Here is a 17582-nt window from a genome sequence, read left to right as displayed (position 1 = left end):
CAAGCAGTTGTTGACACATTATGCTACTTGTAGGTGTCTGTACTCTTTTTCTGTAGTTTCCACATTTACTTCACCCCCATCGATTCTTTGATGGAAAGCAAAAAGAGAAAAATAATTGTAGGGGAATGAGCATTAAAAAAAGAAAAAAAAATCAAAAAAAGACTTCAAAGAGTCGCTGCTGTGGCTGTCTGCAAGGGTGACGAACACAGGCTCCCCCCACCCCTGACTCGTTGTGGTTTTGCACTAACTCATATAAGCTGAGATGTGAAAATGTGACGTTTCTGGGAAACAAGACCCAGTTACGCGAACACAGGTTGACTTCATGGACGCTCCTACACTCAGTCATGATCATTTTTATACTTTACCTCATGGAAACATTTCAGCACCTGCGATCACTGCATGCATGTCTGATATTTCTGCTCATCTCAACAATCGGCAAAGGTAAGCTCATCATTTTACTGCCTTAAAACATTTTATTTTTTAAACTTTAATCAACAGCAAAATAATGACTGCTTTATAATTACTCGAATGAAAGTGACAAGTCGACAAAAGTAAAACATAAGCCACAGAACACTGGTTAGCTTATCAGCGTTTTGTGGTTTCCACTAGCAGGTGACATCCGCTCTCTGCGCTGTCTGAGCTGCCTCAGTAAAAGCACTACTGATCAAACTTATAGCGATACTTAACCCGATGTCAAGATATTGGTTTAAAGTTACTGTCACACATCTGTTCAGATTCACTTCAGACTCTTCTGAAGTTTTATGTGTGGATCTGTAACAAAAAGAAAAAAACGACATTGGCAATTAGAACAAAAATCTGCGACAAACTAAAACTCTTAAGCTGTCAGGGTGAGCGTAAGCAAGCACTTTAGCAATTTACTAGATACTTTAGCCTAAAAGCTGGGAGGAAAGCACACAGCTTGATTAGGGTGATCATTTCTTTTTTTCATTTTAATTATCTATTTGTTGACGTAAATAAATGTCTACCCCTGTGTTCTCCTAAGGGTCAGCATGTGAGGCTCCTTCCAGTCCTCAGTGCTTCCGACAAAACGAAGACGAGACTGTTTACATCTGTGAATGGGACTTCAGCACAAATGAAACCGATGTGACATTCGACCTTCACTTAAAGTGAGTACTGCTCAGTGCTGAGGCGGCAGATTTGTACTCAGTTGGGCCCTTCCCGAGGATTTCTTTTCATATTTTGAGAACAGGTTGCTTCAAAGAGAAGCTGAAGAGCGTGAAAAATAAACTCCTTTCAGTTCAAGGTTCTGTAGCGAGTGGGGCAGGTCACCATTTCCTCTAGCATGGAAGTGAAGCTGAACGGCTGCAGCCTTAAATGTCATCGTGACGGTTTGACAAGAGCAGGCCGCTTGATTCGCAAGCACTTTCAATTTGATTTATATTCGTGAAACTTCTTATTTAACAAAACAAACCAATAATTGTTAAATTCCGACAAGTGTGTGGTGCTCTGTGTAATGTTTTAAACTAGGAAAAAGCGCTATATTAATTATATTAGGTTGTTGATCTTTGCTTTATCTTAAAAAGTGGTTCCCTATAGAGTGACATGAAACAGCAGATGATAAATGCAGTATTAGTGAATGAATAGAAATAATTTACAGTCATGAGAAAAACTAAGTACTGGGACTCAGGAAGGCTCTTTGTGATTAGATCGTCAGCTGTCCATTTACAAAAGCAGGGATTTTTAGCAATTTGATGGCGTTTGGTGGTGGAATGGTGGTGGTCAGGGCGAGGTGCTTGCATTCTGGGACGGCTGCATGTTCCCTGGTTCAAATACCACAGACTTCCACTCTGGATCCCTGAGCAAGACCCACAACTCCAGCAGGCTCTGCAAATGGCGCTCAGTGGCAGCCATAAGGGATGGGTTTAACGCAAAGATTGAATTTAATTGGGATGTGCAAAGTTGCAAACGATGATAATTATGAAGCACTGTGTTAACAGAGTGTTATGTCGCAAAGGTATCAGCGATTTCTTTGGAGAAGCAATTGTTGCTGGTTAACAATATTGTTAGAGTCATAAAGCAAAAAATAACAATTTGAGATTCATCATTCTGCAGAGAGAATGAGCAAACAGCAATTTCCCTCTGGGATTATTAAAGTATGTCTGATTCTGATTCTGATGATTCACAAGTAAAAAAAACAAAACATTAAGAGAGCAGGAAAACCTCCCAGGAGTGAATCTCCTGGAAGTCCTGATTGGAGAAAGGTTTGCAAAGTTTCATCTGAAAAAAAACTACAAGACCATGGCTTCAGGGCAGATGACACTTAGGCAGAGTTTTTTTTTTTTTTTAGCAAAATGCAAAGGCTCATGTGAGAAGAAAACCAAACAAAGACATCAGCACAGAAAGCTCACACCAAGAGTTTGAGCATCGATGGTTTTGGGCTCACTGAGTCAGCCGTGAACTCCTCTGCACTTTAAACGATTCAAATGTGAGGTCATCTGTCTCACAGCTTCAACTGTCACTGTGTGACAGGCCATTAAACACAACAGCAAGTCTGCAACAGAACAAACCAAAGAGGGAACAATCAAGGTAGTTTATCTGTACCTGTAATAGTGTTTAGATCTGGTCTTTTCTAGTATTATCTTAAATTACTACAAATGTGTTACTAAGGGTTAAAGTTTTGACTCATGGACTCTTCAGCCAGCAATAGTCATGTTTGTGACTCTTTGTACTTTTCTGAGCTAATTAGTTTGGGAACCACTGAGAGAACCACACAAAGAACGGGTGATACATTTACTCACGGTCAATATTTTTCACTATGTTCTTATTCTCTGTTCACAAACAAGCGCTGTGCCACCACTTCAACTCACAGCAGTGTTTCTTCCATAAGATATTGATGAGATTTACAGTAAAAAGACGAGGTTCATGGGAATAAAACGTACTCTGTGCTATAGATCAAAAGGTGCCATTGGTTTGGTACATTGTGTTCAATTTGTGCAACTGCAAACATTTTAGGCGATTCGATCATTTGCTGATGTCTGTGTTTGTCTTGGTAGCGACACTTCGGGCTTTAAAATACCATATCGGAACATTAAGGAGAACCACATCCAGCTGAGTGAGGAGCGGCTGATAGTTGGTTTTAAAGTTGACATCTGGGTGGAGGCTCATGCTGGAAACTCCACCTGCACCTCGCCTAAAAGGTCTGGGATACTGGAACACACAGGTATGGGATGCTGTTCTTCTTTGAGCGATGAAAGACACTCAGCCATATGTTTTCACCAAATTGTTTGACTTTTGTCCCCCGTGCAGTTAAATACGAAGCGCCGCAAAACATAACCGTGTCTTGGTTGAGAAACAACCTCAGCTTAAGTTGGCAGTCTGAATATTTATCGTTAGCCGAGGTCTGGTTCAGGAAACATCAGACGGAATCGTGGGAAAAGGTGAGATTTATATCTGTTTCTCTTTCACAATCTTAGATGTTTTCATTTCTTTTAACTGACCTGTCGATTAACGCTGATCTATGTTAATCTTTTCTCTTACAGAGAATAATTAATACCACCGCTGAGGCTGCGACGCGTGAGTGCACAGATACTCCTTTAGTCTGCCTTTCAAATTATGTTTATGCTCGCTGCTTGTGTTCTGGTTTCCTTGGTAGCACTGTTGCCTTTCAGCAAGGCGGTCCTGAGTTTAAATCCCAGCATGGGGTCTCTGTGCATGTTTGCTTGGGTACTCCAGTGTCCTCCCACAGTCCAAAAACATGACTGTCTTTGATTAGGGTTAATTCTCCTTGGATGTCAGATCATGCATGCTCGTTTGCCCTATTTATGGTTGTACCCAAACTTTCAAAAAAGGCATAACCAGTACTCCGTTATCTTTCACCACACTTTAATGTGGGTAAGGTGGACGCATTTCAGCTAAATGCTGTCGTCAGCACATTTCCAGCTGGAAACATGAAAACCTTCCAGCCAATCAGAAACAGACCAGGCAACCAACCCAAAAAGGAGGCGTCAGTGTGGCGCACTAGCTGTCACACTCCCATCAGGAAAACAAAAAAACAAAAAAACAGCAATATACGCACCTTCTCTACAATTATTATGCATACAAGAATCTAGAGTCCCAAAATGAGAGAAAGCATACAATGAAAAGAAAACAGTTTAACGCCAATTCCACAATAAAGCTCTGTCTTGTACCCACTGACATAAGCACCCCTTCCCACTGCTAAATAAATCGATTTAAGGAAATGTGTGCAGGATTCTTATGTGTTGGCCCAATATGAAGCTTGGCGTAGCATGTCTAGCCCACCACCAATCTGTCCTGTTTCAATTCACGGCTTCACACAGCAGCAGCGTATTTGATCTAAACCCCTACAATAGATCCCCTTGTTATCATTCAAGAACTAAACCTTAGAGTTTCTACAATATAATATGTGTCCTCAGTAGTTTCTATAGGGAGCTCTTGTTGTATTCAGTTGATCTTGTTGACGTTCTGACCCTATGTAGAGCTTGGCTTTTGAGTGCATGTATAGGTTTCACATTTTGTTTGCAGGCTTGTGGGTTTTTAGTTCTTTATGTGTGGGGGGCTGCTGGCATGAAGGTGTGGTATGGTCTACTTTTCTAAGCTTCGCTACCTTTCAGTCGGTTTGTGTACTCTCATTTTAGGTTGGATATAGTTGCACGCTCTGTTACTGTGTACACCTTTACACTGAATTCAGCATCAAACATTGATATTTGAGGTGCATCTCTGAATTGACTGATTAAATAATCAGAGTTGAATCTATCAGTGCTATGTTAAATCGTATTGCTGTGTAATATACAAGTAAAACAGTCTCGCCATTCATTTATCAGTCTGATTCGATTTGATCCATTGAACGATCAATTATTGTGCTCTCAAAAATCCCCGGCGTTTCATATTTTTTCCAGCACTATTATTATTCTCAACCACAGATAATAAGACCTCATCTAAATACTGGAGGAAGAATAACAATGAGCTGCAAACCGAATTAAAAAATGCATTTATTATCAATCTAGTATATATTTAATAATCAGAATCATCTTTTTATCGTCATTGCAACATACATTCCAATGAGATTTGTTCTCTGCATTTACCCATTTAACCCCTTGGAAAGCAGTGGGCAGCCACTGTGAGGCGCCCGGGGAGCAATCTGGGGTTAAGGGTCTTGCTCAGGGACCATTCTAAGCCCATCATATCCACAGCGGGCCTGGGGGTCTCTGAGGAACGAGAACAGGGAATAGGTACCAACCTGATGTTGGTCCATTTCCCATCTAATGATTACGTAGCAGCTGGAAGTTTCACACAAAGAGTTCTTACAGTGGCCTTTAGAAACGATCAAGGTGTTTATTGGCAGGAGTTAACAGGATGTTTACAGGATGACTAATCCGTGTGATCCAGTTCCCCATTTTGTAATTATCCTTCATCTGCATGATTAAGATGAAAACTCCTGTCTCCTGTGTATTAAAAACCTAAAATCAGGTATCTGAAAAAAAGGGGAAACTACAATGCAGGTTAGCATTGTTTCTTTGCCGCTAAAGGTCTCGGGTTTTGAACTCTGGGCCTTTCTACGTGGAGTTTGCATGTCCTCTGTGTGCATACGTGGGTTCTCTCTGGGTACACCTCCCACCGTCCATAAAGACATGGCTGCTAAGTTAATTGGTCTGTCTAAATTGCTTGTAACAATGAATTCGTACATCACTGTGTCCCCTTCTTGCGCTGTGATGGACAGGCAACCGGTCCAGCGAGTACTCCACCTTTTGTGTAATGGCGGCTGGAGATAGGCGCCAGCCTGCATGGATGAACCACTATAGACAAGACATGAATAAACAAGAGAATCACAAATACTACTTTCTTATTTCTTTATCTGAACAGAAAAGCTCATCATTAAGAATCTTCTGAAGAATACAGCTTACGAGGTTCAAGTGCGACAGCAGTCCATCCAGGCTGAGAACCCACTGTGGAGCAACTGGTCACCAGCTGTGATAGTTCCTGCAGGTGAACTGGTGTCATTCGCCACTTTCTTTTTGTGTAGCTGAAAACTACAAAGACACATTTAAGCTTTCAAATGATACAAAGCACGCACACACACATCATACTTAGCATTATTATACATCATTATTCTTTAAAACTGCAGCAAACACATGCAGTTGCAACAACAAACAGTAAACATGTAATTATAATTAACACATAAATTTACATATAATCATTACTCCAACCTAAAAAAATATAATTTTTTACATTTTCTTTGTAGAATGACACTTTGTATTTGTCAAAGTGGATAAAAAGCTATCAGGGGTGACTGCAAAGTACGCTAATATTTATTTAATACCTCTTATTTGGTTTGAGTAAGGCAAAAAATGTGAAAGTGTTTTGCATTTTTCCCACAGAACTTGAACATCCTCCTGAAGTCAGGAACTCAATAACACCTTTTAATGGCACACGACAGGTGACGCTGACTTGGGAGGTAAATATGCAGTTGAAGTTGCCGATTTTGTTACATGAAACAAAACGAAATTGCTCCTTGTCAGAATAACTTTAAAATGACTATACAGAAACAGAACAAAGACATAATATTATAGCACAAATATCGAAATTGTGGTTTAGAAACCAGTGCTCCAACAATGAAAGTGCAACCTGTGCATTTGCTGCCATTGTATAATGTTAGATCATCAGTATCTTGTATCAGAGTTAATAAGTATAATAATATATATTTAAAACAATGGCTAAAACAATTAATTGTTGCATAGCCAAAAACACACAACGCCAACAAACTATAAATATGGAAATAATGAAAAAGATCTACGGTGGTGATATTCAGTAAGTGTATTAGTCCATCACTCCCCCAATCAGTTTCTGATGTATGAGCAAAATACTGTGTGTATCTTTAGTTTACCTTACCAGGTAATAATATAATGTTTTACCTGTTAGAACAAAATCTTTAATTGTTTTTTAAATTACTGATCAAAATAGATATTTACATAAACTTGAAAAGCTTTCTTTGCCAGACCGAAATTGAGCTTTTTAAACTTGATGTTTTGGGAACTAGAATACTAAGTCACTTTTTATATTGTGTTATCTTTGTTTCACTAATTTGGCAAAAGAAATTTAGAATAAATTGTGTCTTTGTGACTGGAGGCAGGCAACACAACATGCTGTACATGCTGTGAGTTTAGGGGGGCCTTTTAAACCCAAATGGGTCACATGTCAGAGTCACATCACCAAAGAAACAAAAACAAAACACAGGGAACTGAAAATAAACTAAAGATAACTCAAGGTTGTTGGAAGGTACGGGTCGGTGGTGGTTCAGGGGTGGAGCAAGTGACCCATTTTTGGAGGCGCCAGTCTTAAATGAGGTCATCCCAGGTTTGAGTCTCGGCCCGTGGACCATTGCTGCACGCTTTAACCCCTTTCTCTGTCAGTTTGCTGTCAAATAAAGGACACTAGTGCCAAAAAAAGACTATTGGAAAGTAGTGCATACACCGAGGTCCCAACCTTTCACTTCAGCACGAACTGAGATTTGGTTCCACTTGTATTCTGACTCATCCAGCTCTAGTATGTTGTGACAGAACGTTAGTGAATAAACAAACTGTTGATAAAAGGGTATATTCATCACTACTCTGGAAACCTTGCAGAGCAGTGGTAGTCTGTCCTGTTAGTTTGTTGTTGTTTTTTATGCTGTGACTTGTTTTTATCATGCAAAAAAAATGCATCTGATAGAGGACTTTTAAGAAAATGTACTAATCCACGTAGTTTCTAGTAAAATATCAAAAGTAATACTTAGCACACATTCTACAAATGCGCCTTTTCACAGAATGTACCAAAACCCATCAACGGATTTGGCAAGCCAGTACACCGCGGCATTTATGTGGCATAGGTAGGGTTGTTTCTGTTTATAATTTGAGCTTTGTCTTCCTCCTCAGCTGAAGGCCTATGCAGCAGCAATCAGAGGCGTGACTTACACTGTGAACGTCACCTATTGCTCCCCGAGATGTCCCTGCAAGAAGAAGAGTCACAAAACCAAAGCGACACGCCACACCGTTTATGTGTCATACTCCGCCGTCAACATCACAGTTGTTGCCAGGAACGCAGCAGGGCCGTCTCCTCCGGCAGTCGTGCACGTACCAGCTGTTCCTGCCGCGGATCTGAAAAGTAGGTTCGACGACACGTTTGCATCAGACCGTGCTCCTTTCCTCATGTCAAACCACGAGTGTTGTTTTTATATCCTGTCCTTGTTGGCAGCTTGCGACAAAACGTTGTTCAACGAGGATTTAAAAAAAAGGACGTGGCTCGAGTTTTACGAGCTCAAAGACGCAGATTTGATACCAGAAAGAGTGTGGTGTTTGACTGCAAGGAGAATAAAAAAGGAAAGAAAGAAAATAAAAAATGGTAAGAGATACATTGTGGTTTTCTGCACTTCTTTTGCATCTCAACAATCTGCGTGATACAATTTTTTTATTGCAGTTTTGCGCCTCCATGATGAAAAACGATACAATATGTCCTCCCAGAGGTCTAAAATACCTGTTATGTTTCTATTACAGACATGGAGGACTACACACGCTACCTTTACTTTGAACACAGATGTCATAAAAGCAAACCACAGACGGTTAAAATGTGCTACTACTACCAGAAAGAGGGCGGTAAGCAGGGCTCTCAACTCTCACGCATTGACCATGAGACGCACGCCTCTCCCTGACTTCACACGCACATCCGCCACTCGTGGCATTCCTCACGCATACAAATAACAATGGGCCGTCTGGGCTCCGGATGATCCGTTCACATCACTGTCCGTTCAGAACTCGGTCTGAACCCGGCCTTCTGCGGCGCTGTTTCGGCTTCTTTCACCGCTCGTGGACATCGGTAATTCAATTCAATTCAATTCAATTTTATTTATATAGCGCAAATTCATGAAACATGTCATCTCAAGGCACTTTACAAAGTCAAAATCAGTCAGATTATACAGATTGGGTCAGATTATACAGATTGGTCAAAAATGTCCTATATAAGGGAACCAGTTGATTGCTTCAAAGTCCCGACAAGCAGCATTCACTCCTGGAGAAGCGTAGAGCCACAGGGAGAGTCGCCTGCATTGTCTATGGCTTTGCAGCAATCCCTCATACTGAGCAAGCATGAAGCGACAGTGGAAAGAAAAACTCCCCATTAGCGGGAAGGAAAAACCTCCAGCAGAACCGGGCTCAGTATGAACGGTCATCTGCCTCGACCGACTGGGGGTTAGAGAAGACAGAGCAGAGACACAACAAGAGAGACAAAAAGCACAGAAGCACACATTGATCCAGTAATCTGTTCTACATTAGATGGTAGTAGCGGGTGAGCCGTCTTCTTTGGATGATGTCACAGTTAACAGAACGCCAGACCAGGTGTACCTACTATGAAGAAAAAGAGAGAGAGCAAAAAGTTAAAAGCTGAAATGACGACAGTCATTTCAATGTAATATGATGCAAAACTGAAGAACAGTAGACTGAAGAACAGGAGAAATCAGTAGAGTGAGAAAATTAGACCCTGCAGCAGGAAAATCATTCCTGCTGCAGGTCGTGTTAAGAGCAGCAGGAAGAGCGATCAGAGTTATAAATAATTTTGGTCTTAACCAGTGGTGAAATTTAGCCGCTGCGATGCGGCACTGCGTACATCAAGACAAAAAGCAAACATTAATACCGTGCACTGCAAAAACGGAACTTAAAATAAGTAAAATGTTCTTAAAATGTGTGTATTTTTCCTTGATTTGAGAAGGTTAATAAGATTATTTGCAAATTGGAATAAGATTTTTGCACTTAATATAGGACCAACTCATCTCCATCACTTTATTTCAAGTGCAGGATGTCTAATTATCTTATTTTAGGCGTAAAAATACTCATTCCATTGGCAAATAATCTTATTTACCTGCTCAAATCAAGGACAAACACACTAACTTTAAGAACATTTTACTTATTTTTAGATCCGTTTTTGCAGTGTGTGAGTTAAATGGATAAAATGCAAAGACAAATAAACTGTATAAATAAATACCAGAAATGGATAAATAAAATAAAAAATAATGTATTTCTAAGCTGCATCAGTACAGAAACATTTGGGGAATTGTGTGCACAATGGCACTTTGATAAAGACATAAATCTCTCTGCACAACTGGAGGAAGGTCTGAAGTTTTTTTTTTATACAACAATTTACAGTTCCAAAATGATGGAATGATGCCCCTGGGCAAAGCACTTAACCCCATGTTGCCTACTGATCTGTGTATCGGTGTATTAGCGACTCTGATTGGGTGAATGTGGCTACAGCGTGAAGCGCTTTAAGAAGTCAGTATGACTGGAAAAGCACTAAGTTCAGTCCATTTACAGAAAACCCCTGTTATCAAATGGATGGAAGGAGAAAGCCCCTCTTAGGTCTGCCATGTTCCAACGCCCAGAAATATCAGTACAGAGATAACATAAAAGCATAATCTCTCAACTACATGTAAAGTTTACATCAGTGGAGCAGATAGTCAGTCAGTTTGGTGACATCCGTCACGCTCAATGCTCTCTGAGAAATATAAGATTGAACTTGGACAACCCGCGCATACATAGGGACCAGAAAGAACCAAGGCTGGGTTCAAACCTGCAGTGTGCATGGAAACACCGCAGACCACTGCTCTGCTGGGAAATTTCAACATTTAAGGGAAAAAAAAAAACAGATAATTTCAAGAACAATATTTTTCCCCATCTTGGTGAAAAAAATGCAATAAAAAGTCCGAGCCTAAAATTTTGCCAAACATGTTTTAAAATGTTTGGCAAAATTACATGTGAAAATCGTATTATTAGGTGTTACTTGTTATACAATAAAAAGGTGTGAAAACCATTACAGTACAAGTATACCAACTTCCTCTGATCACACTGTGATCAGAGGAAGTTGTGATTTGAGGGCTCGTCAGAGCAAAATCAAACATTTCTACACTTTGTTTTAACTGCGAAACCACAGATTACATCTGTTCAGAGCTTTTCACACTACTCTCGAATCGCTGCATGGTTAATGTTTGCCAAGGTTGTAGCTGTGGAGGAAGGTGTCACTGTTTTTACAGCAGACATTTTAGTAAGGACTCATTGCTTGCTTGCCAATTCTAGACATCATTTGTGTTCTTTGGTGTGTGTAAATGGGTTGTGTGCTGAAAAATCTGACCTCATATCAACACATATTGAGTTAAGAAAGTCCTTTGATTTCATCTTTACTTAAATACCGTTCTGAAGGTAGCCTTATAGTTTGTCCTATGTTAATGAAGTTGGTGATGTCCCTTTTTCTAAGAGGAAATTTTAATCACTTTGTAATAATGTTGAGAGTTCTCAGTTTTAGTTTTGTGTATCTGTAAAACCTTAATGAGTCATGAGTGACACATACAAATGTTTTCAAAAGTTTAAACGTTTAGTTTTTTGGCATATTTTTGCTATAAATGATGCCGTCCTCTCTTTTGAGTTTGCATAGTTGATAGAAAGCTGTTATGGAGCAATTGGTTAATTTTGTTAATTTTCCCTGAATATCACGCCACAGATTTACCACCTGAAATCTGCCATATCAAACTCAACTGTACCAATAAAATTATATGTTGTTTTTTTTTTCCTCATTTCAGCACCAAGAAAAAAGCCAAATGACTTCAAGCCTGGATCTGAAAAACACAACTCCGCTGATCTATCCTGGAAGGAGTTTTCTTATGAGGACCTCCGTGGCTTTCTAACACACTACAAATTATGTGCTGTAAAAATAAGCTCACAGAACGAGCCTCCAGGTTTGAAGGACACAGTTTTCTCTCGTTTTTTTTTCTCTTCATTTGTAGTTTGAAAGAAAACAAAAAATATTTTTTTTTTGTGTGTGTATTTTCTGTCATTTCAACAGTGTGCATCAACATATCAGCATCAGAGACAAAATACCATCTGAAAGGTTTAACACCAGGAACCAAATACAATGTCAGTCTGACCGGAGTGACGCAAGCAGGAGAAGGGCCTGTAGCCATCGAGAGCTTTACCACAGAGCCAGAGAAGCCTTTAAATGGTATCACACCTTCAAATTAACCTAAAAAAAACCATATTGATTTAACATTCATGTTATAATATCACAACAGAGATTGTCCAATGTTTAACTTTCTTGACTGCTTCTCTCCTAATCTGTTTTCTTTCTTTTTGCCGTCATCAGTGTGGATAAGTTTTGGATTGCTGTTCAGCTTCTTCCTCTTCTCAACAGTTTGCACCGTCATCATGAAGAGGTTTGTCACACTGTCATTGCAAACATGTTTGGTTTAAAAATAAAAAAGAGCAGCAAAATGCCTTGCAAAGGTTTTCCCTGTATAGAGAGACAAACACTCTGGTTTCCCCCGTGATCTTTTTCATGTTTGGTCACATTTGAATCACAAACGTCAAAGAATTAAATCATTGTTAAATTCAGAGAAAATATTTTGTCATTTTAACAAATAAAAACTGTATTTATTTAAATTGAATCCACCCGCAGTCAACAGCTTCTACAGCCACCTTTTGCTGCTGTTACTGCTGACTTTCCTTTTTTTGCATGTTAGCTCAAGGTTAATCTTACTGAAGGGATTCAGGTGTAGACTTTGACTGGGCCGTTCTTATTTTTCTCTGTAACTCGGGCTTGTTGTCCTACTGGGAGGTGAACCGCCTACCACAGTTTAAAGTCTTCAAAGCCTGTTGGTGTTCTCATTACAAGTCTGGCCTGTATTTAGCTCTATCTCTTTACTCACGCTGCTGAAAAGCACAGCATAATACTGCCACCACCATGCTTTGCCAGGCGGATGTCGAGTTTCAGGTGATGGGCAGTTTTAGGAGGACAGCCGTGTATTTTTAGGTCTAATAAATTTTTTTACTGTCGGATCATGGCTTGAACAGAGCTCTGTGATCTAGAGGTATTGTTTTATTGCCCAAACCTGCTTTTGTCAATGAATGATAAGTTTGTAGATGGACCAAAGGGCATACAAGAGCCATACAAGTGAACAAGAATTTCATGTGAAAAGACAAAGGCAAACCCACTGACTCGATAGCCGGAGACACAACAGGGAACAAATCACAGCAGGGGTTGCATAAGGGGGGGGCTGGGGGAGGGAGCTAACACTAAGTGTGGCCAGACAGACTGCCTATATAGACCACTGAGCTATATAATACACTGGAGTGCTAATCACCGTCTGTTTGAACAAGTCGCTTTGAAGCCACCAGCCGCCATATTGGTACTCCCTATTTCCCCCCAGTAACTAGGGAATATGTGCGCTACAGCATCAAATAACGAGGATTTTCTCATGTTCGGGGCGGGGGGGGGGGGGGGCTTAAAACTTTTAAAATGTCAAATGTCATATACTTTTATGTTATGTTCTAAAAATATCAAGTACTGAGAAAGTCATGTGCTGAAATATTTTGCATTTTATTCATTTAAATATATATGTTTAACATTTATAAATATATAAATAACAATATACAAAAACATATATTTACATATGTGTATACATATATATATACATATATACATATACACATACTTATATATACATATATATATATATATATATATATATATATATATATATATATATATATATATATATATATATATATATATATTTAATATGAATAACATGTAAAATATTTCAGCACCTAATTTCCTAGTAGTTGATAGTGTTAGTACATCCACTGACTGTAGAATTACCTGTGAAACGTTTTCACACAGCCAGAAAACTGCTTGTTGTTGCAACCAAATCCTATGGGGTTCTGTGAGAGTAGGGAGTAGCAAGATGGCGGCCAGTGACTTCAGTTTTTCGGCAAAATCAGCACTCCAGTGTATTATATAGCTCAGTGATTTAAACCAACAGAGGGCTGAAAACAGAAGGAACGACCGCTGAGGGAGGGGAATGATTTGACAGAGACAGGGGAAGAGCAGAATGTACCAGGAGTATATGATGAATGAACAGATAAGGAATGATAACTTAACTAACTAAACTGAGAACAGGCAGGGAGTGAAATTAGAATCTAACAGAAACAAGAATGAAGAACTAACATAATAAGAAACAGAGAACTAACCAATGACAATAATCTACGGATAATAAACAATACTAAAGAGGTGCAAAACAAAGCCGACTGCAGGATCCTCAGGGACCGAAAACAAGTAATCAAATCACTGACAGCTTCAAACTTATCCTGAACTTTCTCCTGCTGTTTTCCTTGGTCTTCGTGATGCTGTTTGTTCATTAATGTTCTCTAACTTCTGAGGTCTTCACACAGCATCTGCCTCTATACTGAGCTTGAATAACACACAGGCAGAATCTGTTTGCCAATTAGCTGTCACCTGAAGGCTGTCGTTAAGGTATATCGAGTGTGAGGGCAGAATACATATGAGTGCCGCACTTTTCTTCAGCTGAAACTGTTGCAAACCGTGTATTTTTCCTTTCGTGTCACAATTTTGCACTACTTTGTGTTGCCCTTTCATGTTAACTCCCAATAAAATATATTTAAGCTTGTGGTTGTTTTGTGACACAAGGCGAAAAGTTCGAGATGACTAAACGTGACCAACTGTGTGTGACTTGTTTTCTTATCTTCCTTTGTTTTCCACTGCAACAGTTTCTCAGCCTAACTTTGTGGATTTTTTTAAAGAATATTGCCATTAATTGCTCCCAAATGTTTAGAGTTATTCATAAGTTGCATTCCTTTGTCCAATGCTGACATACTGTTTAATCAGTTTTCAGTCATCTTGAGTTCAATGTTTTCTTTATTGTGATCTTTTGCAGTTTTAACTCCATGGCCCACAGAAACTGTGATCTTACAATAGCAGAAGACATACGTTCCCTTTTGGTTTATGATCCTATCCAATCATATATGTGTTTGCCATTTGCCAATTCAACTTTGAGAAAATGTCAGGTTGCACACGTTGCTTTTCTGTAAACTTTATTGTTTTATCTTTTAAAATTTTTAGGATCAAAAGTAAGGTCTTCCCTCCTGTGCCGAAACCTGTGATACCCGACTTTAGTCCTCGTCAGCCAGAGAGTGAGGTGAGGAGCTGCGCTTCAACTGAATCTTTTAATGATATTTCAATATGATATCTTTGAATCTTTGAAGACTTTGAATCTGACTAAAAGTTAACGTTGGCACCAATTTGTCTGTATTCTTAATCAGCAAGTTGCAGGTAAGATAACTTTATACCAGTGAGGAGGATTACTTTTTCTGTTTAAAGTCCACCAAAGTATTTTTTTTTTTGGTGCTTTTATTATAACTACGTCCAATAGGGCAGACTGAATTCAACAGAAACAGCGGGAAAGTCCCTAACAAACATGTTGAAAGATGATGTAAAAGAGCTTTGAATGTTTAATTTTCCCACAAAGCAGAACTGCGTTTACAGACTAGGACCAAATAATTTATTTGACATAAAAATATCAGAGCAGTTGGTCAACAAATGGATTTTATGTTTATAACCAGCAGGGACTGAACGTGTTTGTCTCAAAAAGAAAGTTTCCTAAACTTCACCGTACAATATAAATACATTAGCCTTCTAAATGTATAGCAGTGTTCTTAATTATGTTAAAACATAAAGCTTTATGAAGCATTTTGAAAAATTGCTGTCAAGAAAAAAGTCATACAGGGGAGATATGCAACTTGTGTCAAAATTTAATTAAAGAAATTTTAATGGATATCTATGAATATTAATTTTCAGTCTGAAACTGTCCTTGCAGCTTCTTAAAAACTATTGTTTTTCTTACAAAAAGGGCAATAAATGGCCAAAGTGCATGCAACCCAGGACCTGGGTTTATAACGTGTTCAAAATATCCCAAAAAAAAAAAATGATGAAGTAACAAAATGTGTGTTTATGATTGTACAACTATGAAAATAACAGAATCTGATTTACTGGCACTCCTTCCAACTTTGAAACCCATGATCGTGACTTGAACAACCACCTCAGATGTTGCAGCTGCTCCTCTCTGCCCCAGAACCCTGACCCTGTTCTCTGCTGATGTGACCCAATAACAGGAGATGTGGGAGAGAAAAGAGCGAGTAGACGAGCTCACGCTGCACCAGATCGTTCCGGAGGAGAGGCCCGATCCGGTGGAGGCCACGCTCCTGACGGGGGACTGGGAGGACGGCACGGAGTGGCGGGTGGAGAAAGACGGGGGCTGCTCAGAGGGGTCTGACGACAGGCGCTCGAGTCTCGCCTCGCTAGATGAGACTCAGAGGCAAGCAGAGTTGAAGGACCTGGAACAGGTGGAAACTGAGCTGGCCATGCTGACATACAAGAACGGTTTGGTGTTCGGTGTGAAGTCTGACACATTACTCTGACACCTCTAACCTGGGTTCCACTCCCAGTTGCGTCAGGAAGAGCATCTGGTGTTAAAAACTGCCAAGTCCACTTGCAGGTAGTTTCGGGGATTGCAACGGCGATGCCTGGAAAAAAGGGAGCAGCTGAAAGGATTGACTTTGACACATTATCTGCCTCAACAGCACAAAGCTTTGCACAAACTCGACTTTGTTACTGACATGTGTTTACCTTTGTGAAAGTGCGTTTTGTACTTGAATTACTTTTGTATTTATGTTGTTGTTTTTTCTGTGCATTTTCTGCAAGTCATTCATGTTTAATGAATGATATAAATTAAATCAGGGGCTAGTACAGTTGCAGAAAGGGCAAAAAATAACTGCTGCTTGATATCTTGCAACGAACGCAGCGAGTGTTTGCAAACATGCCACTGGTTCCACGGGTTCTTGATCGGATCAAAAGTCACTTACACTGTCTCTCAGATGTTGAAAAATCCATTTGCACATGTTTTTAGCTTCTCTGAGGTGTTTGCTTGTACAGTCATGCATATTGCATAGTTTTCTCACATGGTTCTGGAAATCGGGTGCTGTCTTTCCACTATATAAATTGAATATTGCATTTTATTTTTACACAATGTCAGCATCTTTAACTGAATGCCTTTTTTATCAATTAAGAAATGCACAATATCTTTTTTGGTTATCTGCTAAATTCATTCCCTTCTGCTTTACAACGTCATGTTAAATGAGCTTTTTCAAAATGCATATTACTTGATCTAATGTGTAACTCTGGCCTATCCCGTCTACGTGTTTTTCCCCAATGTCACGTCCAAATTTTCCCATTGTGGGACAATAAAAATGAATATATTTCTATTTTCTAGGTTCTATCTGCACAATGTCAATTAAAATGTTCACATTTTTTCAAAAGATGGAAGGAAAATCCTAAGCTTGATAGCAGTATTAGTAATTACTTCATAGCATTTCCTTTAATTTACTGCTTATTCCAAGGATACGGACAATAAGCAATATTCAGTGTCTTTGGCAGATTGTTTTGTTTTTTTGCCTTTTGTTTCTATCGCCACAGGCTTAATCTCCATTTTTACTTCAACGTTTAATCATTTACTTGTCAATATCACACAGTGATTATAACAGTTGCCACAGCTTTGATATGCATGTTTGCAACAACTCTATCTATAGACCGATAATCTCTTCAGCTCTTAGACACCAACATCACCCTCACAATGCATTTTTAACATTCAACAACTATGTGCAACGAAACCTTTGCCCTGATGGTTAAGAGACTGAGTGGCTGTTGGTCATTTAAAAAAAGAAACTGTTTCGCTGCAG

General features: G+C 39.3%; 1 protein-coding gene across 1 annotated transcript; it reads left to right on the top strand.

Moving 5' to 3' along the window:
* Nucleotides 1-301: 301 nt before the first annotated feature.
* On the top strand, nucleotides 302-17108 carry il12rb1 (interleukin 12 receptor subunit beta 1). Its single transcript, XM_012882397.3, has 15 exons — nucleotides 302-441; nucleotides 1004-1127; nucleotides 3015-3181; nucleotides 3268-3398; nucleotides 3501-3534; nucleotides 5842-5964; nucleotides 6357-6433; nucleotides 7890-8118; nucleotides 8209-8355; nucleotides 8508-8606; nucleotides 11576-11731; nucleotides 11839-11994; nucleotides 12136-12205; nucleotides 14911-14986; nucleotides 15960-17108. Exons 1-15 carry the CDS (start codon nucleotides 345-347, stop codon nucleotides 16263-16265), a joined length of 1992 nt encoding a protein of 663 aa, XP_012737851.2. The 5' UTR covers nucleotides 302-344; the 3' UTR covers nucleotides 16266-17108.
* The last annotated feature ends 474 nt before the right edge of the window (nucleotides 17109-17582 follow it).

The sequence above is a fragment of the Fundulus heteroclitus genome, unplaced genomic scaffold (assembly GCF_011125445.2).
Source record: "Fundulus heteroclitus isolate FHET01 unplaced genomic scaffold, MU-UCD_Fhet_4.1 scaffold_78, whole genome shotgun sequence".
In the NCBI taxonomy this organism is placed as follows: domain Eukaryota; kingdom Metazoa; phylum Chordata; class Actinopteri; order Cyprinodontiformes; family Fundulidae; genus Fundulus; species Fundulus heteroclitus.
This window is presented reverse-complemented; position numbering and strand designations above follow the sequence as displayed.

Excerpts from the sequence above, each read along its gene's own strand:
- il12rb1 (XM_012882397.3), top strand. The coding sequence starts at position 345 with ATGATCATTTTTATACTTTACCTCATGGAAACATTTCAGCACCTGCGA. Across the intron at positions 11,732-11,838 it reads CTCACAGAACGAGCCTCCAG|TGTGCATCAACATATCAGCA; the intron begins GTTTGAAGGACA and ends TCATTTCAACAG. Across the intron at positions 11,995-12,135 it reads GCCAGAGAAGCCTTTAAATG|TGTGGATAAGTTTTGGATTG; the intron begins GTATCACACCTT and ends TGCCGTCATCAG.